Here is a 26919-nt window from a genome sequence, read left to right on the forward strand (position 1 = left end):
GACAAAAGACCTGTATGCTGAAAACTATAAGACACTGATGAAAGGAATTAAAGATGATACAAACAGATGGAGAGATATACCATGTTCTTGGATTGGAAGAATCAATATTGTGGAAATGACTATACTACCCAAAGCAATCTACAGATTCAGTGCAATCCCTATCGAACTACCAATGGCATTTTTTACAGAACTAGAACAAAAAAATCTTAAAATTTGTATTGAGACACAAAAGACCTCGGATAGCAAAAGCAGTCTTGAGGGAAAAAAACAGAGCTGGAGGAATCAGACTCCCTGACTTCAGACTATACTACAAAGCTACAGTAATCAAGATAATATGGTACTGACCCAAAAACAGAAATATAGATCAATGGAACAAGATAGAAAGCCCAGAGATAAACCCACGGACCTATCATCAACTAATCTATGACAGAGTGGGCAAGGATATACAATGGAGAAAAGACAGTCTCTTCAATAAGTGGTGCTGGGAGAACTGGACAGCTACATGTAGAAGAATGAAATTAGAACACTCCCTAACACCATACACAAAAATAAATTCAAGATGGATTAGAGACCTAAACGTAACACCGGACACTATAAAACTCTTAGAGGAAAACATAGGAAGAACACTCTTTGACATAAATCACAGCAAGATCTTTTTTGATCCACTTCCTAGAGTAATGGAAATAAAAACAAAAATAGGGCCTCCCTGGTGGCGCAGTGGTTGAGAGTCCGCCTGCCGATGCAGGGGATACGGGTTCGTGCCCCGGTCTGGGAGGATCCCATATGCCGCGGAGCGGCTGGGCCCGTGAGCCATGGCCGCTGGGCCTGCGCATCCGGAGCCTGTGCTCCGCAACGGGAGAGGCCACAACAGTGAGAGGCCCGCATACCGCAAAAAAAAAAAAAAAAAAAAAAAAAAAACCAAAAATAAACAAATGGGACCTAATGAAACTTAAAAGCTTTTGCACAGCAAAGGAAACCATAAACAAGACGAAAAGACAACCCTCAGAATGGTAGAAAATATTTGCAAACGAATCAACGGACAAAGGATTAATCTCCAAAATATATAAACAGCTCATGCAGCTCAATATTAAAAGAAAAAACAACCCAATCCAACAATGGGAAGAAGACCTAAATAGACATTTCTCCAAAGAAGACACACAGATGGCCAAGAAGCACATGAAAATCTGCTCAACATCACTAAGTATTAGAGAAATGCAAATCAAAACTACAATGAGGTATCACCTCACACCAGTTAGAATGGGCTTCATCAGAAAATCTACAAGCAACAAATGCTGGAGAGGGTGTGGAGAAAAGGGAACCCTCTTGCACTGTTGGTGGGAATGTAAACTGATACAGCAACTATGGAGAACAGTATGGAGGTTCCTTAAAAAACTAAAAATAGAATTACCATATGATCCAGGAATCCCACTACTGGGCATATACCCAGAGAAAACCATAATTCAAAAAGACACATGCACCCTAATGTTCATTGCAGCACTATTTACAATAGCCAGGTCATGGAAGCAACCTAAATGTCCATCAACAGACGAATGGACAAAGATGTGGTACATATATACAATGGAATATGACTCAGCCATAAAAAGGAACGAAATTGGTTCATTTGTTGAGACGTGGATGGATCTAGAGACTGTCATACAGAGTGAGGTAAGTGAGAAAGAGAAAAACAAATATCATATATTAACGCATATATGTGGAACCTAGAAAAATGGTAGAGATGAACCGGTTTGCAGGGCAGAAATTGAGACACAGATGTAGAGAACAAACGTATGGACACCAAGGGGGGAAAGTGGCAGGGGGTGGTGGTGGTGGTGTGATGAATTGGGAGATTGGGGTCGACATTTATACACTAATATGTATAAAATGGATAACTAATAAGAACCTGCTGTATAAAAAAAATATAAAATAAAATTCAAAAAAAAAAAGAGAGAAATATGTGGTCTCTTTATCTTCTATCCCAACAGGACTCAGCTCATCTTTGCTCCTGCCATTATCTTTATCTTGGAGTATCTGTCCACAGGGGACAGATTCCAGCTGCTCAGCCTGGGGCCCATCTATCTCCTGCCTCAAGGTTCTGGATCCAGGTCATCACAATTGTGGCAGATATTCATTTTAAAGTCGAGTAGGTTAATATGAACAACATGGGAAGACTTATGTTGTAACTGTGGATGGGGGAACAGAGCTGCATTGGTTTTCTGTTAGAGCAGAAATGGATTTCGGTGTTGGCTTCAGTCTGTAACATATTTTGGGCGCCCACTGTGCTCAAAACAGCTGTTCCCTGACACTTCCTCTCCTCCCCACATCCTGGAGCAGGGAGGGGAGTGGCAAAAAGGAAGAAAAGGCAAAGAGGATGTGGAAGGCAGGCAGGTGGGCAACCTCTGCCGTCCAGCCTCACCCTCCAGCCCGCACCGGCCGCGCCTCTCGGCCCCGCCCTCGCCCCAACCTACTTTAAACTCCCGCCCCCTCTTAAGGACGACCAATGCCCAGCCGGGGAGCCCGCAGGAGGCTGCGGATTGGCCGGCGCCGCGGTTGCCCAGGTGACGGGTGGGTCCTGCTGGGTCCCAGAGCCGGGCGGGGCGGGGGCGAGGGTTGCCCGGTGGTTTCCGTCCCGGCCCGCCCAAGCCTGCGGCGCCCAGGTTTGCGCCCGGCGGTAGCTGGAGGGGCCTGTCCCCGCGCGCCCCTCCGCCCAGCGCGTTTTTTGCCGGCCTCCCGCTAGGGGCGCTACGCCCTCCGCCTCCGTCTCCGCCCCCAGGATCTGCGGCTGCCAGCTTCCGAGCGCGGCTTCCCCGGACGGCGGCGCGATGGGCTGCGGGAACTCCACCGCCACCAGCGCGGGCGCGGGCCAAGGTGAGCGCGGCGGGCGGCTGGGGGCGCGGTGACGGCGACTCGGGGGCTGTGGGGAGCTCTGCAGGGCGGGCCGCCTCTGCGGGAGAGGCCAGGAGAGAGGCGGCGAGAAGGAAGGATGCAGGGACCTCGGGCAGGGAGGGCGAGCAGCCCCCTCTCCCCGTCCCCATTTTCGGGAGAGGAGCCGACCGTCCGGTTTTGGAAAGACCGAAAGCAGGGCATGTCCCCCCTGTGCGGGGGGCGGTCGCGCCGGGACGAGGCGAGCCTGCAGAGCGATCCTGCGGAGGGAGCGCGGGGAGTCCTGGCGGCGGGGCTCCCCTGCAGCGCGTAGACCCGGAACCCTCCTGGGAGAGAGGGTTCCTACTCGTGGCCGGCGTCCGCTCCCCCTCGTCTCGCAGTCGCTCCCGCAGGCCTCGCCCCCAGCCCCTCGGAAGCCAGAGGCTGCACCTGGAAAAGTGCAGCAGAACAATTCAGTACTTTTTTGCGGGGAGGGGGGTGCTAGTGCGTTGGTAAGAACTGCAGACAGGGCTCTAAAAATTCATCCGAGTCTGTCTTGATGCTTAAGACCCGCTGGGCTGCTTGTACGATTTCTCTGAGAACCTGCAGTATTGAGGATGCTTTAGAATATGTGTGACAGAGCTTTAATATTAGCAGTGATCTGTTCGTATATTTTTCATTTAAAAAATAAAAAATATTGAAAGTTATGTTTACACCTCTTCATTTTGTTGATTGGCAGGGGAAGTCTTCTACAGATTTCCGTAGTCAGCCAGGCTTTGTATCGAGTGACTTATTCCAAAACTCAACAGTTCTCTTTGACCCAGCTAGTGTCTACTGACTTACGAGTCTGGATCTGTTTTGAGTAATATCTGCTGACCTATTTTGCTGTCTTTTGGATAAAGAACTCATATCTCATCCAGTTGAGATCAATCAGATGCCACATTCCATCCTAGCCAGCAAATGGGAACAGCGCTCTGATGCTGCAGTATTTCCTAGGCGGGCGTGGATGCCCTGTCAATGACTTTGTGACCTTGGGTCTGTCACTTCCCTTAACCCAGGCCTCCTGGAAGATGTAGTTTAAAATTTAAGCCTTTTTCATTTATTTAAAGTTTATTTTGATGTTCACGTATGGGATCAGATATGGAAATCTGCTCATTTAATTGGCCAAGTTTGTTATTCCTCTTTGGCTGTCAGTGACCACACAAATGGAATATTTTAAGAAACGGTGCTAAAATATGTGGGATTCTAGTCCTAGAGCTTTGAATGAACCCAGGTAATAATTCATTGAAAAGTTTATCTCTTGCAGGTAACCTTTACCATCGCGAATTAAATTCTCAGTCTTGTGATAGGCAGAGAGCCACTGGGGAACACATTTTTCAATTCCTGTAATAGTGATGTAGGTTAGTTAGCTTAGTTAGTGCCTTAAGGCAAGGACAGGATTCTAACTTGAGAGTGGCCAGAGAGCTCTGCGTGGAAACCTGGAACAGTGTCAAGGCCATATCCTGCACCAGGAATTACAATTGACTCTCGAACAACATGAGGTTGACCTGTACAGGTCCACTTATACACGGATATTTTTCAATAGTAAATACTATAGTACTAGACGCTCTTTGGTTGTTTGAATCCGAGGACGTGGAACTGTGGATATAGAGGGCTGACCATAAGTTGTACTCGGATTTTCAATTCTGTGGAGGGTTGAGGCCCCTAACCCCTGCGCTGTTCAAGGGTCAAGTGTATATCTCTCAATCTAACATGCACTGTGGCCCTATGACTTCCACTGCATGTTCACCCTACTTTTTTTTTTTTTTTTTTTCCTGTACATGGGCCTCTCACTGTTGTGGCCTCTCCCGTTGCGGAGCACAGGCTCCGGACGCGCAGGCCTAGCGGCCATGGCCTATGGGCCCAGCCGCTCCGCGGCATGTGGGATCCTCCTGGACCGGGGCACGAACCCGTGTCCCCTGCATCGGCAGGCGGACTCCCAACCACTGCGCCACCAGGGAAGCCCCACCCTACTTTTAAAAAGGTTAAGAACCATTAACCACAATACACAAAAAAGGAAATCATAGGAAGGATTTGTAACAGATTTCCTTTAAAGTGGAGCTAGTTTACTTCATTTACATTTTTGTTTATTAATGAACTGCTTGTCAGGTTTGGGGATAGAGGGAGGAGTTCCACTGCTAAACCAGAATGATGATAAGGGAGCTCTGCAATGGTAAGGTAAGAAATAGAGAAAATATAATCCTCTTTACAAATATTTTGTTGACCTTCCCCCCACCCCCAGGAGCACATCCCTTATTATGTAAAGGGAAATACAGTTATATTGAAAAAAACCACTCCAAGTGCATGTCTTCTTGATGAGTAGCCTCACTTTTGTTCACGAAGGACAGCTCCTGTAAGAGCGTGCTGTTCTCTCCTCAAGCTCGTTCTTTGCTAAAAATTACTGTATGTTCAGAGCAGAGCAAGATACTGAGGGCAGACTGTAAAACATGAGGGAGGAGAAAACATTGAGTTGGGAGTTGTTGCATCACTTCTTTGATGGCTCTGCCCTTGTCTCTGAGAAGTCATCCCCCAAACACTTCTCTGCTAGTGAGTCCAGCTGGCTCGCTTCGGGATTTGTTCATTGTTATTTTGAAATTTTCCATCAGCTGGTGGTAGGACTTCTGTTTCCGAAAGGAGGAGAGATGGAAGGTTAAGAAAAAAGTTCAGAGAAAGATGGTGGCCAGGTGGTGAACGTGAGTCTGGAGAGTGAGGCTCAGGCTTGACATGGGCGCTGTACTGGCTGTGTTACTGTGGGCATTTCATTTTACTTTTTTGTACTGTAATTATTATATAGTAGTAGAAAATACCACGTTGAAGGTGAAATGGTTTTCCCTGAATATTTTTCTATAAGAACATGGCAAATCTACTTTCAGAGGATGCATTTGCACTTTATAATAATGCCCCCAACCTGAAATCTCCATTGTAAGCCCTGTTTTTACTACCTAAGTAATTCAGGTAAAACCAGATAATTGTTTCTCTTTTCCCTGAGCTATTTGGACAACTGCTTTTCTTGGCTTTTGTCTGGTGAAATTGGTTTCTATGACAAATTGGTATTTAGTGGTGTACTTGAGTAAATTTGATTCTGTATGTCCAACATGTGGAAAAACTAAAATGCAGTACAATGGTCAAATGGCCGGAAGGAATCAGATCATTCAGCCCCTAGATAATTCAGGTTAGATTTCCTTTATAGTAGATTTCTAACTCTAAGCTTGTACAGAGTCCACCTCTATGTGCAAAGCTTTGTACTCTTTTAGGAAATTTTAGGGCAAAGGTAGGGGCAGCCAGCAAGGGATGATTGTAGAATGAAATCAAACTTTCCCCCTCTTAAGAAGCTGATTATCTAGGTAGGAAGGTTAACCATTTGAGAACAGTTGCAAAGCAAAGTGTAGTAGAATATACATTGAACGTCCAAATGCCCAGGAGATGTTGAATAAGATGCTAGTTTAATCAGAGAAGCCTTTGGGGAGGAGTCAAGCTATCAGTGCTTCAGTGTAGATGGGATAATGAGAACCATTCTGCTTACACAAGCGCTCTCTCCATTCTAATGTTTTAATAAGATCACCCTCTCAATGTAGGAATTTGATTTTTCCCAGCCTAGAATTATACAAGGACTTCTTGTATTTTCCATTCATTGAAGATTCAGTACATTTTTCCTGCACAGTGTAGAGTCTAGACACTAAACTGTAGAGAAACATCTGGGTTAAAGAGTCCATTTTTAAAAATTGAAGTATAGCAGATTTATAACATTTTGTTAATTTCTGCTGTACAGCAAAGTGATTCAGTTATACATATATATACTTTTTTATATTCTTTTCCATTATGGTTTATCTCAGGATATTGAATATAGTTCTTTGTGCTATACAGTAAGACCTTGTTATTTATCCATCCTATATATAATAGTTTGCATCTGCTAACCCCAAACGCCCACTCCATCCCTCTCTCACCCTCCCTCCCCCTTGGCAACCACAAGTCTATTCTCTATGTCTGTGAGTCTGTTTCTGTTTCATAGGTAGGTTCATTTGTGTCATATTTTAGATTCCACATATAAGTGATATCGTATGGTATTTATCTTTCTCTTTCTGACTTATAAAGAGTCCATTTTTAAGGAGTTGCATTTGCTATAGGGCAGGGAGCTTTTGCTTTCTGTGTGTTTTTCTCTGCTCTCCGTCCCCACCACTCTCTCACTCAGCAATCAGATTCTCTATCCCTTTGTTTTTCCTTGAATGTATTCTCTAATTAGGCTGAGACATGAACACCCTTGCATTTGAACTGATGATCCACAACAGGTCAGTCGTATCCTGTATACAGTCATATATGTAGATTGTTGAGCAAGTCTGTAATGTAAACCAGAAAATCCTATTTTATGTGAACCAGAAAATCCCTTCAAAGTTTGGACGGTTCCAAATATCTACAAGAGCCTATTTCGATGCAGGCTATTTTGCAGGCTGTAGAAGCTTTTTGCAGGGCAGTCATTTCAGAAGTGTTCTGCTCATGGTAGTTGACTGAATTGGTGAGTTGTAGGTTTTCTACCAGAGATGTGTAACTGGCAGCTATCTGACCATAGCTTACTACTAGAATGTTTCTATAATGGTTCTTCTGTTATTTATATACTAATAGTCTGAGAAGGCATGGAGGAGGAATTTAACAATTCTTTATCCTATTTTATCAGTGTACCCAGGGAGTTACTCTAATTCTTTTGGGTCCAATTACTTAGGTTAGTTATCTCCTTATCCTCAATTAGATAGGTAATTGCGTTCTCTTCTTTTGCTGTAGCTGTATGGTCCGGCCTTAATCTACATCTGTAAATGGTTTGGTAGTATAAAAATTCTTCCGGGGCTTCCCTGGTGGCGCAGTGGTTGAGAGTCCGCCTGCCGATGCAGGGGAAACGGGTTCGTGCCCCGGTCTGGGAAGATCCCACATGCCGCGGAGCGGCTGGGCCCGTGAGCCATGGCCGCTGGGCCTGTGCGTCCAGAGCCTGTGCTCCGCAACAGGAGAGGCCACAACAGTGAGAGGCTCACATACCGCAAAAAAAAAAAAAAAAAAAAAAAAAAAAAAATTCTTCCACTGTGCTCAGCATTAGTCCAGGCCATGGGGGGGTGGGGGTGGAAATAATACAAAATTTTGCTGATATCATCAAAGAAGTCATTAATATCTTGTGCTACTTCCCCCCAAGTCACTTAGGTCCCAGCCCCACCATCCTTCTTTCTGTTCTTTATGCTGAACTCATTCTTGTTTTCTATCTGTTTGAAACACTCTTTGCTGGAGAGCTGATATTTTGTTAATTTATTTATTGTCTTTTTTGTTCCCCTTCCCCAAAGGTAGGCCTCATGAGAGCCTCGCACATCTTGTTCACAGCTGGACTCAGCCTCTAGACCAATATCCAAACTTTCAATGGAATTTTTAGGGTCTTAAAATTTTTTCTTTTGTTGAATGAATAACTATATTGGGGAAACAAAGAAGGTGTAAAATTGAGTCTTAAATTTTCATCATGTACCCTGTGACTGATGTAACACTGGAGGGAACGAAATAAAACCTTAAGCAATCAGGGAAGCCTGCTTGGAGGAGGTGGGACTCGATTTGACTTTGAAGAATAGGTAGGATTTGAATAAGCAGAAAACGGAAGGGAGGGCATTTTTAGAGCAGTATGAAAACATAGGGACAGAAATGGGTTCGGTGCATTTCAGGGCAGTGAGAAGTCTGGCCTGACAGGGTTAGTAGTTCATGTTGGTTGCGGGATGTTGGAAGTAAGAACAGTTAGGATGGGGGTGAGGAGGACAGAGAGGCAGGAAGGCCTCAGCATTGAGAGGAGGCACTGAGCCAAAAAATCCTAGTTTGAATCCTGCTTTCATCATTTATCAGCTGCATGACCTTGGGCCACTTGCTTAAACTGTCTGTACCTTAGTTTCCTCAGCTGTAAAATGGGAGAGTAGTTATAGAACCTACTCAAGATTAAATGAGTTAATATATGTAAAGTGCTTAGAGCAGTGCCTCATGTAAGTACTCAGTATTCTATTTATTATTAATATAGGGAAAGACATTCATGACTGGTATAGAAGGAAAGAGCGAGCATGTAGAGTGACATAATTTAACGCTGTTGTCAGGAGTGAGTGAAGTGAGAGGGCCGTCGGTGAGTGATGGAGGTATTGATGTCAGGGACCCCTGGAAGCCAGCTAGGCGGAGGATGGGCTGCATGTGAGGGAGGAAGGGGAAGGGAGAAGGAAAAATGAACCCAAACTGTTAAAGCCTGGGCGACTGGGAGATGGTACTTCCTCTAAAGGAAGGTAAGAGGATGCAGGCGATCCATATACTCTTGGGTGTACCGCGTTTGACGTGATGTGAATGATGAGGGGTGTGGAAACGCCTCTGCTCAGACAGTTACCACTGATGCAGCAGAATCAGGAGGTTCACTTGTTCCAACTCCCCAGAATCGATGTTGCAACCATGTGAATGGTTCATGCAGGTGACCCAAGTGAATGACCCAAGTTCTGCCGTGAGCCATTTACAGCTCAATCTAGACATGGCTTAAATTATAGCAGCTAACTGTCAATGTGTTACTTTATGTCTGTACTTATACGGCTACCTTTATTTATTAATTTTTACCTGCTGAAAGCATAGCTACTCAGCAAGGACAACCTGTAAGCAAAGAGATTTTCTGTAAGAGCTTCCACGTTCATTAACATAATTTTATTTGCAGTAACATGGATGGACCTAGAGGGTATTATGCTAAGTAAAATAAGTCAGACAGAAAATGACAAATACTCTATGTTGTCACTTACATGTTGAATCTAAAAAATGAAACAAATGAATAACTATAACAAAACAGAAACAGATTCACAGATACAGAAAACAAACTAGTGGCTGCCAGGGGTTGGCGGTGGAGTTACGGGTGAAATAGATGGAGGGGATTAAGAGGTACAAACTACCAATTATAAAATAAGTAAGTCACAGGGATGTAAGGTATAGCACAAGGAATATAGTCAATAATATTTTAATAAGTTTGGTGCATAATCTATAAAAATATTGAATCCTATGTTCTTCTACACCTGAAATATAATATTGTAAGGCAACTATACTTTAAAAAAATTATATTTCTAGGACACGTTGACCTGAATTTTTTTCTCCATTACTGAAGAAATGACTTATGAATCTGTATCTCTTATTGGCTTATTAAAAAATAAACACTGCTTTAGATGAACTAAAGAGCTGTTGTTCTCCTTCTTTGGGCCAAATTGAGACTATGACATAGTTTTAGAACTATTATGGGTCAGAGGAGACGTAGCAAGCTGTCAGAATTAGAGGGAACTCTGTTTATTTTTCTGTAGTTATGTTTATACAGTTCTCAGAGGGACATTTTTCTTTTATAAAACAAATAAAGAGTAAAATGTTTCTGCATATTTTTATTATTTCCCATGAGAGCCATAATCATTTATATTTCTGATGATTTATGCTGAAAGAAGAGTGATTTGTAAATCTTTAGTACCTTTTAGAAATTCTTCATATACATAATTTTATTTTTTGGTGTGTGTGTTTAAATGATCACTACTCAGTCTGAACAAGGAGACATGATTTAATATGTAATTTAGCAATTCATTTACTTGTGAATATTTCCAGTATGTTACATGAAAGCTATAAAGTGCATAGAGAACAGTGATGAAAAAGGCATTAATAGACTATATTCTCTAATGTACAGATGTATGTGACCTTTTAAAAGAGATAAATATTTTCTTTGTATTAGAATTTGGCACATGTAAGGAAACTCATAACAATAAATGTATGACTCTGAACAATATTGAAAACATACTGAGCAGTACAGCTCAATCTTTTTAACTTATAAGACTGATTAGATTGCAAAGGAACGTCTGTCTATAGAAACCAAGATGTTATAAATATCTACTTAATATCACTGAACTGATGTAGTATCTTGCAGCTGGCTTTCTCATGCACAAGGAATAAAATTTTGTCTGTGTTTGCAGAATGTATGATATGTCATATTAAACTTAATTCTCCCCCAAGATTAATTTTGCTATGTATTTCTTTTCAAAAGGGAATTTCTGATTTTGGAGAGGTGGAGGAGGCCAGGGATGAGGAGGTGTAGTGGGTTGAATGGTGACCTCTAAAAAGATATGTTCACGTCCTAATCCCTGGAATGTGTGAATGGTATCTTGTTTGGAAAAAGGGTCTTTGCAGGTATAATTAAATGAAGAATTTTGAGATGAGGACATCATCCTAGATTGTCTGGGTAGGCCCTAAATCCAGTGATAAGTTTCCTTATAAGAGACAGACGAGGAGAAGACGGAGATACAGAGAGAAGGTGGTGTGAGGACAGGTGTAGAACAGAAAACGCACTATGTGGCCACAAGCCAAAGAATGCCAAGGAGGGCCCACTGCCACCAGATGCTAAGAGGCCTAGAACGGATTCTCCCCTGGAGCCTCTGTAGGGAGCTGGGAACTCCTGACACCTTGATTTTGTACTTCTGGCCTCCAGAATTCTGAGAGCAAGTATTTCTGTTATTTAAGCCACCCAACTAGTGGTGATTTGTTACAGCAGCCCTGTGGAACTAATACACAAGGCTTTTTCTGCACTTGTTCTGGGAATGCGATAAAATAAGAAAATATAGTTTACAAACTATACCTGGAGTGTAAATAATTATTTGCTGAAGCAAATACAGCACAATTTAATCTTGGTGTGATTCATAAAGCATTTCAAGGTTGTGCAGGGGGTACTCGATTTTTATAAAACATGAAGAATATCTGAGAGGTTTATTCCCTCCATATGCTCTCCACTTCTCCAGTTCTCGGACACCAACTGGGCTGTCCTACCATCCAGTTCAATTCGGATGCTTCTACCCGGAGTTAGTGTCTGTCACCACAGGTTTGAGGGCTCAGTCCCCCGAGATGGTCTCACCTCAGATGCCAGTAGCAAGGATCAGGTCCCCAGCTTACTTGCATTGCCATCTGACTTGGCAGCAAATTTGGGGGTTCTCACAGCCCCCCTCCTCAGATTTGACAATTTGCTAGAATGCCTCACAGAGTTCAGGAAGGCACTTTCCTTACTGGTTTAAAGATACCAGTTTCTTATAAAGGACACAAACGAACAGCCAGATGAAGAAGTACAGAGGACATGTTAAGGGTCTCAGGGGCAGGGGTCTCCGTCTCCATGGAGTTGGAGGCTGCCCCCTCCTGGCACATGGATGTGTTCAACTCAGAAGCTCTCTGAACCCTGTCCTTATAGGGGTTTTTATGGAGGTTTCACTACATAGGCATGACTGTTCAAATCATTGGCCATTGCTGATTAACTGAATCTCCAGCCCCTCTCTTTTCCCAGGAGGACAGGGAATGGGGCTGAAAGTTCCAAGCTTCTAATCAAGCCTTGCCTTTTCTGGCGACCAGCTCCCGTCCTGAAGCTGTCTAGGGGCTGCCAAGAGTCTCCTCATTGGAGTGAAATAGGCTCCTATCACCCCTATCTCTCAGGAAATTCCAAGGGTTCTAGAAGCTCTGTGCCAGGAATGGGGAACAAAGATCAAATATCTTTCTATGACTGCTCAATATCAGATTAAGTTTTTTAAATGTTTAAAATAAATTGCATTTGCTATGCATTTTAAAGTGACTGAGGCTTTTGACTTGGAGAATCATGAATACAATTTTAAAATCTTTTGACGAAAGTATTGATAAAAGGTATAGACTTCCCTGGCGGTCCAATGGTTAAGACTCCACGCTCCCACTGCAGGGAGCACAGATTCGATCCCTGGTCGGTGAATCCCACGTGCCATGTGGAGCGGCCAAAAAAAAAAAAAAAACGAACGGTATACATAATCACGGTGAATGAAGTGATACTGTGAACAAGCAATAATCTTTAAGTGTTAAAGAAACAGTTACATTCAGAAGGAAATATTCTTCTTTACATACCCTAACCATTTACAATTTTTGTCACTGGAACTGTATATGATACTTTTCTGAGAGCAGACCTTCCCCCCTTCTACTTTTTAGGAAGATATTTAAAATTATAATTATCAGTACTACAATTTAGGAAAATAGTCATTAAATCTTTTTTTTTTTTTTTTTTTTGCGGTACACGGGCCTCTCACTATTGTGGCCTCTCCCGTTGCGGAGCACAGGCTCCGGATGCGCAGGCTCAGTGGCCATGGCTCACGGGCCCAGCCGCTCCGCGGCATGTGGGATCTTCCCAGACCGGGGTACGAACCCGTGTCCCCTGCATCGGCAGGTGGACTCCCAACCACTGCGCCACCAGGGAAGCCCCATTAAATCTTTTGACTGACAAAAATTCTAATGGTCTATATATTTTGTGGTGCTTTTATCCCACAAGAAACATTTTTACCTTGCCTCCCTTATATTAAGGTACCACGGCTATGTTCAAATAGTAAAGAGTCATTTTGGCAGGAAATGAAGTGGTACTAACGGGAACAAATGTTCTATCCCAGACGGCTTGAAAGAAATAGCTACACCACTATAAATATTTGTTCAATAAATGATGAATCACATGAACCATAAACATAACTTAAAGCAAATGGGATTTTGGCACTATCTGAATAGTTGTAGTCAAAGGATCTTTTGCATGAATTATCTAGAGAAGAACTCTCCGTCTGGTTAATTATAATCAATACATAGGTGAAGTGTGGTTAAAATGTTGCACTGAGGGTAATCAGAATTTTTCTTCTATTTCTAATAATTTTATGATTTTATACTTTTGCAGAACAAAGAGATATTTCACAGTTTATATGCTTAGATATTCTGATAGTTTTGCTGACGGTTTCAACAATTACAGTCGTCTTTGTTTTTCCTTTTTCTCTGTGAAGCTGTGTGTTGGGAGTCGTGTTCTCCCTGCCCTGATTATAAGCTTATCATTAACCCCCTGCTACCTTGCTCCTAAGAAGATGCACATCTTCCCTTTTATAAAGATGGAGTGTACATTACAATCATATGTATATACTGGATTTAGTGTTTTTGACTTCTTGGCCTCCTTCACTTTGCAGTTATTAAATAGACGGTGCCCTTTAAATGAGGGACATTTAAGAACAGAAGAAATGGCCTGCTGACTTCCTTCTGGAAGGTAGTACCTGGCATCTGCCTTGAGCCTGCTGGGATGTTAGATGGTGAACCCAGCAGGGAAGAGGCCGTAAGGGTGCCTGGAGCCTCAAGGTGCAGTCAAGGTGAAGTGGATGCAGGGTTGCTGGTGGCTGATTAAAATAGGTACTGAGGAGGCAACGCTGTTTTGGCTGTTTTGAAGCGAATTTCACAGCCATTTATTGTACTTTGTCTTCTCAGCTGCCTTTGTCGGCCCAGTATTAGAAACTGAAGCTGGGTGAACTAGTGACTGTCAAACAAATACTGGAGCAGGAATTTTACTTGGGTCTTCTGCCTTCCAGTTCCACTCTGTTCTTTCCCTACCACCCTGCTGCCATTCCCTGAGACACAGTGGGGCGGCTTCTGTCTGCTGTGCCCTCCCCGTGGATTGTGCTCGATGGCCCTTCATCTCTAAAGGCCCAGCACTCATGACCCATCATGATCGCTTTCTTCTCTCTGTAAGACATTACAGAATCAGTTCCCAACACCTCCGGTTCTCCCTTCCCCTGAGTGCAGCAACCCCCCAATCATTCCCTGTCCTTTTCCATGAAAATGAAAATAAGAAAATGAGGATATTTATTTTCTTTTTAGACTTTCTTCCAGATTCTCATGCTTGTTTTGACTCTGAAATAAAACGTTAATTTTTATGGGTTTTTGGTGGCACTAATCCTTTATTTTTACCTATCAAAACACTCCACTGTTCTTATGTTAAGGTTTTTAAAATTTTAGGATTTTTTTTTTTTTGGTTTTATGATCTCAGATTCCAAAGCAGTTTTTATTTATATAATTTTAATGAGAATTGTGGAACAGAAATGTTACTCTTCCCTGAGTAAAGACTCAAGTTTGTTACAAAGTTCAGGTTTGGTCAAAGCCTTAAAAGAATTTATTTGAGACATAGTCTTGATTACCTTTATGCTCTGCTTTGAATTTGCAGAATTATAGATCCTAGATTAATATCACTGGGGTATAGTTTTTACAATTTTGGCAATAACTTTTTTGCAGACTTATTTGTTTATTTTGTAGCACATTTTCCTTTATTTTCACAGAAGTTAATTTAATTCCCATTTCATAGATATGGAAATTGAGATATTAAGGAAAATGTGACTGCTAATAATAACAACTTAGCTATTTTTATGTGCCAGACTTTGTGCTGTTTACATCTTTTTATAATTTTTAAAATTTATTAAATTTTTTTTACTGAGGTGTCATTGACATATAACATTGTACTGGTTTCAGGTGTACAATGAAATGATTCCATATTGGTATACACAGTGAGATCATCACCACAATAAGTCTAGTTACTATCTGTCACCATGCATAGTTAACTTTTAGGATTTACTGTCTTGGCAACTTTCAAGTATGCTCTACAGTATTATTGACTATAGTCACTGTGCTGTACATGACATCCCCATGACTTATTTATTTTAGAGCTGGAAGTTTGTATCTCTTGACCCCTGTCACTTGTTTTGCCCATTCCCTAACCCACCTCCCCTCTGGCAACCACCATTCCTTTCTCTGTATCTTTGATTTTTGTTTTGTTTTGTTTTGTTTTTTAGATTCCACATATAAGTGAAACCACATGGTATGTGTCTTTCTCTGACTTATTTTGCTTAGCATAATTCTCTCAAGGTCCGTCCATGTTTTCGCAAATGGCAAGATATCCTTCTTTTTATTATGGCTGAGTAAAATTCTATTATTCTAGCCTCATATATATAGGTATATCTCTATATATCTCACATCTCCTTTATCCATTTATCCAGCAATGGACACTTGTTTTCAATCTTGGCTATTGTGGATAATGCTGCAATGAACATAGGGGTGTATATATCTTTTTGAATTAGTGTTTTTGTTTTCTTTGGATAAATACCCAGGAGTAGAATTGCTGGATCATATGAGTTCTATTTTAAGTTTTTGAGCAACTTCCATACTGTTTTCTGTAGTGGCTGCACCAATTTACATTCCCACCAACAGTGTGCACTGGTGTCCCCTTTTTTCCAGATCACTTACCAATACTTGTTATTTGTTGTCTTTTTGATAGTAGCCATTCTAACAGGTGTGAGGTGATATCTTGTGGTTTTTATTTACATTTCTCTGATGATTAGTGATATTGAGCATCTTTTCATGTGCCTGTTGACCATCTGTATATCTTCTTTGGAAAATGTCTATTCAGATGTTTGTGCATTTTAAAATCAGGTTGGTTTCTCTCTCTCTCTTTTTTGCTATTGAGTTTCATGAGTTCTTTATATATTTAGAATATTAACCCCAATCAGATATGTGATTTAGAAATATTTTTTCCCATTCAGTAGGTTGTCTTTTCATTTTGTTGATGGTTTCCTTTGCTGTGCAGAAGTTTTAAAATTTGATGTAGTCCCACTTGTTTACTTTTGCTTCTGTTGCGTTTGCTTTTGGAATCAGATCCAAGCATTAATTTCCAAGACTGGTGTCAAGTAGCTTACCACCTGTGTTTTCCTCCAGGAGTTTTTATGGTATCAGATCTTACATTTAAGTCTTTAATCCATTTTGTGTTAATTTTTGCGTATGATGTAAGATAATAGTTTAGTTTCATTCTTTTGCATATGACTGTCCAGTTTTCCTGATACCATTTATTGAAGAGACTGTCCTTTCCCTATTGTATATTCTTGCCTCATTTGTTGTAAATTAATTGACCATGTATGCATGGGTTTATTTTTGGTTTCTCTAGTCTGTTCCATTGATCTGTGTACCTGTTTTTTGCCAGTACCATACTGTTTTGATTACTATAGCTTTGTCATATAGTTTGAAATCAGGGAGCATGATGCCTCCAGATTTGTTCTTTCTCAAGATTGCTTTGACGATTCAGGGTCTCTTGTGGTTCCATAAAAATTTTAGGATTATTTGTTCTATTTCTTTGAAAAATGTCATTAGTATTTTGATAGGGATATACATCTTTTAAAGAACTTCACAATAACCTTTGAGAAAGGTATTCTTATTTTCCTCATTTGACACAAGAGGGAAGTGAGGTTTTAAGAGATTAAAGTATACTTAATGCCATTTGGCTTGTAAAGTTGGAACCAAGTTCTGTATTGTTCAGGTAAGGATATTAGGGGAAGGAAGTGCAGATGGAACTGTGCTATGGGCAGACAATCTGTGTTAAGTGATAGGACTGGGGTCCAAAAGAGATGGGTTGTTTTTGGCACGTGAGTGAGAAGGAGAAATGAGAGGGTTCAGTAGCAAATAGAAGCAGAGTTAGAAATATATGTTATTCCTTTTGGAGCTGGGCTGGCATCCTTTAGTATCGCTAATTCATTTAGGACATCACCTCCATTTTGTCTTGTGACTTTGCTTTACTTTATGATTAGTACATAATGTGAGTTATAACAGTTCCATGTAGGTACTAGCTTAGAAAAGGAAATATTTCTCAAATCTGTCAGTTTCCTAATCTGCTCATCTATAAAATGAGCAGATTAGTTTGGGCGGTCTGTAAAATCCCTTTCAGAAACAACACCTTATAATTTATAGGAATTGTTAAAAATGGGCAGAATAAATTCTAAACCGAAGATTTGGATTTTATGATTTTCCTACTCTCCTTTTCTTTTTTTAAGATGATCTTTCAAAAAATCATATTCTCAACTCATCTCTTATAAAATATTATTTTAGTTGGGTATTGGGCTTAAGATTTTTGTAGCAATACTATCAAGATAATGGAAAGCTATCTTTTTCTTTTTTTCTAGGCCCTGCAGGAGCAGCTAAAGATGTGTAAGTACTTAATATTATGATTTTCTAAACTCTTTCTGAGGAAGACACTGTTTTCATGGTTATGACCTTTAGATATGTAGGTTTGGCTGAAAAGACATGGAAGTACTTTCTGTACTGAGCAAAAATTAAGATTATCATTTGGTTTATAACTAAAGGGCTGTTTGAAGAATGGGTTTATTTGTGACTTTTCATTTTAGCATTTCAGTTGCCCTAGCATTTTAACTCAGAACTTTAAGAAAGGGAAATGTTTAACTCTGTTTCTCTACCAGCTTGTGTAGAGATTTCTTCTAATTGCAAGCAAGTGATTATGGGAGAATTAAGCACCTAGCTCCTATGACTATGCAACATCTTAGAGTTTAGCCCGTGAGGAGGGCCTGGAGCCAAGCATTTACCAAATGCACACTGAATCGTTTTAAAGTCGATAATTAGACGTTTGAGTGAATGTATATGACCATTCAAAGTAGTCAATATTGAGTTGAACTTCAGACTACAGGACCCTTTCAGTGTTTCCATCATGCCCCTTCTTTGCATCTTCCTACCTCAAATCTAGGTATAGTAAGGACATTGCAGTAGTTCACTATTTAAGAGTGTTTGTGGCATAGGAAACTGTATTCAATATTCTGTAATAAACTATAATGGAAAAGAATATGAAAAAAATATATAACTGAATCACTTTGCTGTATACTACAAACTAACACAACATTGTAAATCAACTATACTTCAGTGAAAAAAATAAATAAAAATAAAAATTAGCAGTTCTGGAAAAAAAAATAAAGTGCCATTAGGGAGCTGGACATTGGGATTGGGGGAGGGAGAAGGTGGGGATGGAGAACCCCAAGAACGACAACAACAAAGAGAGTGTTTGCGGTCACTCCATGGATTGTGGAATCAACCTCGGCCCAAGCCACCCCAGTTGGTTTGGATGTCAGGACCAGTGGTGCCACACACACACCAAGAGGGTAGGAAAAGATGTATTGCTCACATAATGAGGCTCTCTGGGGAGAGCTGGGTGGCTCCCGAACTGGTCCATTCAGTCTGAGTGAAGGAAGGGGTGAGCAGCTTTGGTTTTTATTGGGAGTGGGGCTGGGGTGAGGGCTCCTGCGCATGGGCAGAGGAGTGCCTGGCTGTATCTTCCCCGCCAGCACACATGTATGAGTTCCCAGCTTTCTTTTTTTTTTTTTTTTTTTTTTTGCGGTACGCGGGCCTCTCACTGTTGTGGCCTCTCCCGTTGCGGAGCACAGGCTCCGGACGCGCAGGCTCAGCGGCCATGGCTCACGGGCCCAGCCGCTCCACGGCATGTGGGATCTTCCCGGACCGGGGCACGAACCCATGTCCCCTGCATCGGCAGGCGGACTCTCAACCACTGCGCCACCAGGGAAGCCCCCAGCTTTCTTAAAGGCTTTCACAGCTGGGGCAAATGGAGTGGTGGGCCTTAAAAGCTTTCGTCAAAAGCAGAGTCAGCCTTTTTTTTTTTTTAACTGTAAAAAGGAATCTGGAGAAGATTAGAATAGGGTTGTAAATTTTGGGGGGAATTAAATAAGCTTTTTATATGGGACTTTCAGTACAAAGGAGGCAGTATAGAATGCTTCAGTGTCCTGGTTGCAGTGGTTGAGTTTATTACCAAAACGTTTAGCAACAATGTGTTCAGCATCCTTACCTGTTCCTGTTATTGCAGTATCTGGGTCTCTCTTCAGTCTCTCCCTCCCCTTTCTATATGTTGTTGCCAGATTAATCCCCTGCCCTTTTAGGCCCTCCACTCCCAACATCTGATTAGTCTCCACTGCCCACAGGATTGAGCCCAGAATCCTTTGGGAATAGGAAGCCCCTTTAGGTTTCAGCCTTTAGGGGGAAGGAAACCCTGCAGTTAGAAAGTGAATGAGGCTAAGGACCCAGAGGTGAGCTGAAGTCCTGCTCTGAGACCACTCTCAGCATCTCAAACTGACCGCCTGTTTTCTGTCTTGGCTCCTTGTTTTTTTTTTTTTTGCTGTTTCCTCTGCCTGGAATGGCATTTTCCCCAATTCTGTCTGTGAAAATTCTATCTCTATTCTCCTGGGTTTATATCTTATCCTTTACGAGAAGAACTTCCTGGATCTCTCTACTGAATATGTCTTCCTCTTCTGAACTTTTAACAGCAGCTTGGACCTGTCTTACGGTATGTCATATTGGGCTTATAATGTTATTTATCTCCTTGTCTTTTCTCCCTTGGGAATTAAGAGAAGTCCCCTCTAGTTAATAGTATCGTGCTGTGGACATAGTGTTTAACAAATGAATTCCATCATTTCTCTTTAAGGAGAGATTGATTTCATGACTTCCTCTTTCTTTCAGAAGCATGGAAATTTCTAAGAAGATTTAGTGATACCTTTGTGGACATTTTGTCAACATTAACTACTCCAGGACATGAGATGCCATTTAACTACTTTCTAAAATCCTGAATTCTCTAGAATTTAAACTTTCTGTGACTTTGTGTACCTCATAGGTTCTATAAATAAAAAGATGTAATTTTACTCAGTAAATGACCCTTTAAAAAATAAATATGGTAGGGGCTTCCCTGGTGGTGCAGTGGTTGAGAGTCCGCCTGCCGATGCAGGGGACATGGGTTCGTGCCCCAGTCTGGGAAGATCCCACATGCCGTGGAGCGGCTGGGCCCGTGAGCCATGGCTGCTGAGCCTGCGCGTCCAGAGCCTGTGCTCCGCAATGGGAGAGGCCACAACAGTGAGAGGCCCGCGTACCGCAAAAAAAAAAAAAAAAAAAAGGTAAATTTAATTGGAAAAAATTGAAGAATATTATAGTATTATTTTTCCTTGCACAAAAGGTATACTCAAACCCTTTTTTAAGAAAAAATCAGAAGCTATAGATCTATAAATCTTGACTGTAACATTAGGGGGGGTGCTATGAAACTAGGGGGTGCCATGAAAGGAGCTAAGAAATTAAGACAATTTAAACTTATATTATGAAGATTTAAATTTTTTCTTTTTGTTTTAAATCTGAAGACACTGATTTCAAGGCAAAAGAAGTGGCCAAACTCACGTAATGGATGCTAAGAGTACAGAACTTCAAATAGGGCAACCACCATAATGTACAGACCACATAAAAGTCTTTTGGGGGAAATTATGATTGTTTTTTAGAAGTCAGAAACGTTATGATTACTCCCTTAATATATAATAAAAATCAGTTCTCTAGGGAAGGTTTGGGATTTTTACTATATCTCCACTTACCTGTTTATTTGCCTGTTTTCTACAGGCAAGAAGCCAGGATTTAATAACAAATAAAATGATATTTCTGCCCTGAAGTAGGTCAGTGGCTACTGGGGACCAAAATACAGTGTGATTTTAAGTGTTAATTATTAAAATAGTCAAAATTTAATGCTTGTCTGGGTCTTGAAGGGTGAGCAAGAATTTGTGTAGGAAGGAGAAGAATGGCAACCCAGGGCAGGAGAAAGAGCACGAAAAGAGGCACATGGGTACAGAGAGCCCCAGCTCTTCTGGGAAGTCAACCAGTCTGCCCTGAGCCTGTGGTGTAGGCTCAGCAGAGGTGGAAGATGAGGCTGGTGGGCTGGAGCCGGCTTCGGGGGTGCCTTTGGTGCCAGGCGGGTCATTGTACTTGATTTTTATATGCATTCAAGAGCCATTCAGAATTTTAAGGTGGGGAATTACGTGACTGTGTTTGAGCTTTAGGGTGATGACTCCCAAGGCAGTGGGATATGTGAGATGGGGGAGGGGTGGAGGCACAGGGGATTAATGGCGCCGAGGCCACGAGAGGGTTAGACAGCAGACAGGACACCGGAAAGGAGCAGAGGTGGTGTGTTCAAGGTGCACCTGGAAATACAATTGATAAGACCTGTTGAATGACTGAATGGGGAAGGAAAGGAAAGGAAAATGTGAGGCGAGGATGACCCTGTGGTTTCAAACTTGAGCCAAGGGAAGGGATGGCTGATGATCCAAAGAGATCACATGAGCTAAAGGGAGAAGAGAAGCCAGTGCATGTAGAATGATAGCCACACTGGTCACTTGGGGGACTGTGGTTTCAGTTGGGTGATGTGAGTTCTCTGATGGAGTCAGGGTGAAAGCGAACTTAGGAGTGAGGAGGTGATGCCTGGTCTTTTGTTTTACAACAAAAAGGCAGTAAGGGATAGAAGGATGTTAGTAGCTTAAAGAGGAAGCATATTTTAAGAAATACATTTCTTTTTTTTTTTTTGGCCACACCGTGTGGCTTGTGGGATCTTAGTTCTCCAACCAGGGATTGAAACCCGTGCCCCCTGCAGTGGAAGCACAGAGTCTTAACCACTGGACCACCAGGGAAGTCCCAAGAAATATATTTGTTATAAAAGGAATACTAAGGAAGTTCAGAAAGTATGGAAAGACATTTTTTTTAAAAAAAGAAAAAATCAGCTATTATCCTCCCACCAGAGACAATCATCATTAATATTTTACACTGTTTTCTTCCGTTTCTTTGTGATTATTTCCGCCTAGTTATGTGTATGGATGATTTTGTATATTGAGGTCTGTTTTTCTTTTTCTGTTTATTTTTTATATGGAGGAGAGGTAGGTGTGCCCATAGGCAAAAGGGTAGAAGCAAGTTGAGTACGAAGAGCTGAGGGTAGTTTGGGGAGGTGTTATCTGTGTGACTGAGGGAGTAATCAATGTACATAGATCGTAGGACATGCAAGAAGGATTAAAAACATAGAAGGGTCCCCTTAGCAACTTGAGATAAGGAGGAAAGCATGGGTGAAGATATATAGAAATTTAATCATCATAAGACAGACCCACATGTATATCAGGGAGTGAGACTTTCTTTTTTCTCTCTCTCTCTTTTCAAAAATAAATCACAGTACACTAACATGCAGAACAAAACAGAAGTGAATTCAATGTGATGACATTTGGCTATTTTCACAAACCTGCGAATCAACCATGCTTTTATTTTTTATTTTTTTTAACATCTTTATTGGAGTATAATTGCTTTACAATGGTGTGTTAGTTTCTGCTTTATAACAAAGTGAATCAGTTACACATATACATATATCCCCATATCTCCTCCCTCTTGCGTCTCCCTCCCTCCCACCCTCCCCTTCCCAACTGTCTAGGTGGTCACAAAGCACGAGCTGATCTCCCTGTGCTATGCGGCTGCTTCCCACCAGCTATCTATTTTACATTTGGTAGTGTATATATGTCCATGCCACTCTCTCACTTTGTCACAGCTTACCCTTCCCCCTCCCCATATCCTCAAGTCCATTCTCTAGTAGGTCTGTGTCTTTATTCCCATCTTACCCCTAGCCATGCTTTTATTTTATTTCAGCGAATTATCTTAGCTATTTGGCACAAATAGGCCATGTTGGGATATTTTTGGTTGGAAATGGCAGAAGCCCAGTTTAAACTGGCCTAAACAAACAAACATAAAGGAATTTATTGGCATGTGTAACGGAAAACTTCCAGGGGTTAGGCCTTAGTCACAGCTGGATCCAGGTGATTGAATGACAGGAAGAAACTCTCATCTCTCCTTTCCTGTGTTTAGCTCCATGCTAAGGCAGCTTTCCCCCAGTGGTGATGGAGATGGCCAGTTTCTATCTCATCAGCTTAATAATTCCTGTAGAAAAAGAGCTTCTCTTTCCCCGTAGATTGATCAAAAGTCCTAGGGCTAGGCTTTCACTGGCTAGGACGTGGGGTCAGGTGCCTCTCCCTGAACCAGTCAGTGGGCCAGGGGAACGTGGGCTCTCATTGGCCAGGCCTGTGTCACGTGCCCACTGCTGCAGCCAATCGGTGTCATTAACCTCACCTAACCATATGGCTAAACAGTGGGAGAGTGGTGATGCTGTTACCAGAATGGGAGAGAATTATAACTGGGCAGGCAGAAGAGAAGCAACTTCTCCATGTAGGTCACCTTCCATGTTATTTCAAAAAAATCTCTTGATTTTTAAGAATACATATATTCTATATATATGAATTTTCCAAATATATGTTGAATAACAAGTTGACTCAGATTTAATGTCTGCTGTTGAACATAAAAGCTCATGGGCACTCAATTTAAACAAGGTTATTCAAATACTTCTTTCACTTAAAACTTGTAAAGTGATATTTCATTAAGATTTTTTTCTGGACAAAGTAATTTTATTGTTATGGAAGGTAACAGCTATAGAGAAAAATATCTTGGAACGAGTTATCATAAAACACGCTGAAGGGACTTCCCTGGCAGTCCAGTGGTTGAGACTTTGCCTTCCAAGGCAGGGGGTGAGGGTTCAATCCCTGGTCGGGGAGCTGAGATCCCGCATGCCCCGAGGCCAAAAAACCCAAAATATAAATCAGAAGCAATATGGTAACAAATTCAATAAAGACTTTAAAAATGGTCCACATCAAAAAAAAATCTTTAAAACAGCAACAACAACAAAAACATGCTGAAGCTCTGTCTTTTTTAAAACATGAAATTATGTATCTCTAATCTTGAGTTTCCTTGGAATTCTTTATAAATTTCTCGTGTCATATACACCCGTGTCAGCTGAGCCCTCTCCTAATTACAAGCCTGAGGGTATCTGACAGCCTTGTTTCTCCTCTGTGACATGGCAGGCAAGGCTGTCTTCTGAAGTGAGGTAGCATTGAAAAATTCTACCCGTCTTCTGGGGTGGAAGTAGCATTGAAAAAGCATGCATTTTGGAAGCAGACAGACCTGTGTTTAAACTGCTCTCCATCCTTTACTAGCTGTGTGATATTGTGTCTTAATCTTCTTCTCCGTAAAATTGGGATAATAATAACTGTTCAGGGTAACCGTCTTCATCATTATCCTCATCATTCTCAATTTTAATGGCTCATCTTTATTGAGAACTGCATACCATAGAGTGATTTCCAGCACTTTAAGTACATTATCTCATTCAGTTCCCCAACAGTCTGATGAAGACAGTAGTGCTCTTTCATTTTACAAATGAGGAGATGGGACACAGAGAGGTTAAGTAACTGCTTAATGGTTATGATGGTTATTAGTACAGTATATTCAGTTCCTAGGATAATACTTGGTATTATGTGTTGCTATCCTGCTCCCCCATCCTGCCCCCCTGCCCCCCGCCCGTAAAAGGTAGCTAGAATTATTAGGTGGTTTAAGGGTTGTTGAAAAGATTTGGCAGTGCCTCTGTTATGAATCCCTGATGACAGAAGACCCAGTGCATTGAGGGCCTTGCTGTGGTTAGAAATCTCACATTCCCATTGGTTGCCCATCAGTACATGGTCAGATTTTCCTTGGTGGGACCCAGTGGAATAAAAGCAGGCAGAGAAGCAATTGAGTGGGTTCATTCAGGGATAGAGAGGGGTTGGTGGTGACCAGCAAGTGTGGTTGAAATGCTTGACTGCAAGGCACATGCTAGAGAGGGGGGGAGGGGAAGCCCTAAGGGGCTGATGAATGGGGAGAGCTGGGAGCATGGATGGACTGGAGGCTTCTTGGGAATTGTGGGGAGGGGAGAAAGAAGGATTTTTTTTTTCCCTAAGGAGTGGGATTGTCTACTCTAAAATATCAGAGGTGAAATAATTGCAGGGACTAAGCTCCATGGAGCACCCCTGGGATTAAGTTCTTAGAGCAGCAGTAAACGTGGCTGGGATAGAGGAAGTCAGCAAAGTGTGAAGCAAGAGGTCGTTTAGGTGGTTTTCATGGGATTTAATATTGTCCAAGGTAATGATGGTTAGGAAGAAAACCTTTGAGTCAGGGCCAAAATGTTTAGTGCGTCCGGGGCTGTTATGGCAGGGCTGATGCCAAAGAGGAGAGTGTTTGAGTGAAAATGAAATTGGCCCCATCTGAGAGAGTGCTTTGGCGAGGTTGGGAGCATTCTGGCTCTGCCCTGTTTGGAGACCCTGGGACGAGGGAAAACAAGCTGCTTATTCCCAAGGTTTTGAGAAAAGTGATACATCTGGGAAGAGCAAGGTTTCTTAAAGGGGAGAGAACACTCCTGCCTGCTTTGTAGCAAAGGATACTTCTACAGCCAATGTTGAAGTAATCCAGCACTGTGTGCTTCTTAGAAGGAGAACAGAAGAGGGGTAGGGAAATTGCAATTTAATTCTTGATCCATTACCCCATACAAAGAGCAAATGTCACTCACGTTCTCCGGTAGTAAGAATCTGGAAGAAAGAAAGGGGCCCATCCAAGGAGAGAGACTTAAAGCTAACTGTCCTAAGAAGTTTTGAAATTGTGAAGACATGAATAAGATTACATATAGGCCCTAACAGTCAATGATAAAATGTTAATTCTGTCCAATATCATATGTAATTAAATGCTTGGTAGAATCGATTGGAACCTCCGTGAAAAGGAGAGGTCATCATAAAAACATATTATAGAGAAAATTAAATGATTCCACTTTATCTGGAGGATGGTGGTGTCAATGGAAGTAAACATTGTCAATTAATAAGCTTATTCCAAAAGATGATCATGAATGGTAACTAAAAATAGATCATTGGAGCTACACGCATGATCACCTGAGCTTTCCATATTGAAATTGTACCGTTTACAAATCAAAATAAGTTTGGCCTCTGTAGTGACACTGCAAATATGGAAAAGGAAAAGGCTGCAGCCTGTTTTTCTGCTTTTTAGATCATCGCTAATAAGAATAGCTCTATATTTAGAACATTTTTGTTGATGAATAAGTAAAAAATAAATCCCTTCTTTGCCACAGAACTATGTCATTCTGGAAGTCTAGGGCAGTGAGAACGTTCTGAATTTTAAGGCACCTGTAGCCACCATGCGTGAGGAGATATTGATTGGTGTGGCTAGTGGCTGCCTGATGTTTATCATCTGTGTTTGTTCTAGAGCATGCACATAATGTATCCATGCCGTGGTTCCATTATATTACCTTTGAAACCTTTTTTGTAGGTCACTTGGGACAGCTATTTTATACAACCCAGAAACTAAGCAAATATTGTGATGAAAATATCTTGATTACCATGTGCTACTGAGGAAGAAAAAAGTAGTGGTTTATATTTACTATAGTAGCTCTGAATAAGGTCTCGCTTCATTGAAGTGATCATTATTGATAGAATGGTAACCATAGCGGTATAAATTGATTGAAAGGTTTATGTGTTTTGTGTGGGTAATTAGTTTTAAATGGGTATATGCACAAAATACATTAATGAAGAAAGGACAGGCAGAGGAAAGCCAGCCAGCCCCGAAGAGCAACCACAGACGTGGAGCTGGTTTGGAAGTGTCTCACCTTCTGGAACCTTGACTTAAAAGAAGTCGGAG

At 41.6% G+C, this 26919-nt stretch overlaps 1 protein-coding gene across 1 annotated transcript in view; it reads left to right on the forward strand.

Moving 5' to 3' along the window:
- Positions 1-2586: 2586 nt before the first annotated feature.
- The window catches only part of LOC309812208 (overexpressed in colon carcinoma 1 protein), a 39259-nt gene continuing 14926 nt past the window's right edge, over positions 2587-26919 (forward strand). Inside the window, exons 1-2 of the mRNA XM_082635839.1 lie at positions 2587-2865; positions 17691-17715. Coding sequence (XP_082491965.1) covers positions 2820-2865; positions 17691-17715 — 71 coding nt within the window. The 5' untranslated portion in view covers positions 2587-2819. The remainder of the gene's footprint in view (positions 2866-17690; positions 17716-26919) is intronic.

The sequence above is a fragment of the Mesoplodon mirus genome (genome assembly GCF_964341445.2).
Source record: "Mesoplodon mirus genome assembly, chromosome: 11".
Taxonomy (NCBI): domain Eukaryota; kingdom Metazoa; phylum Chordata; class Mammalia; order Artiodactyla; family Ziphiidae; genus Mesoplodon; species Mesoplodon mirus.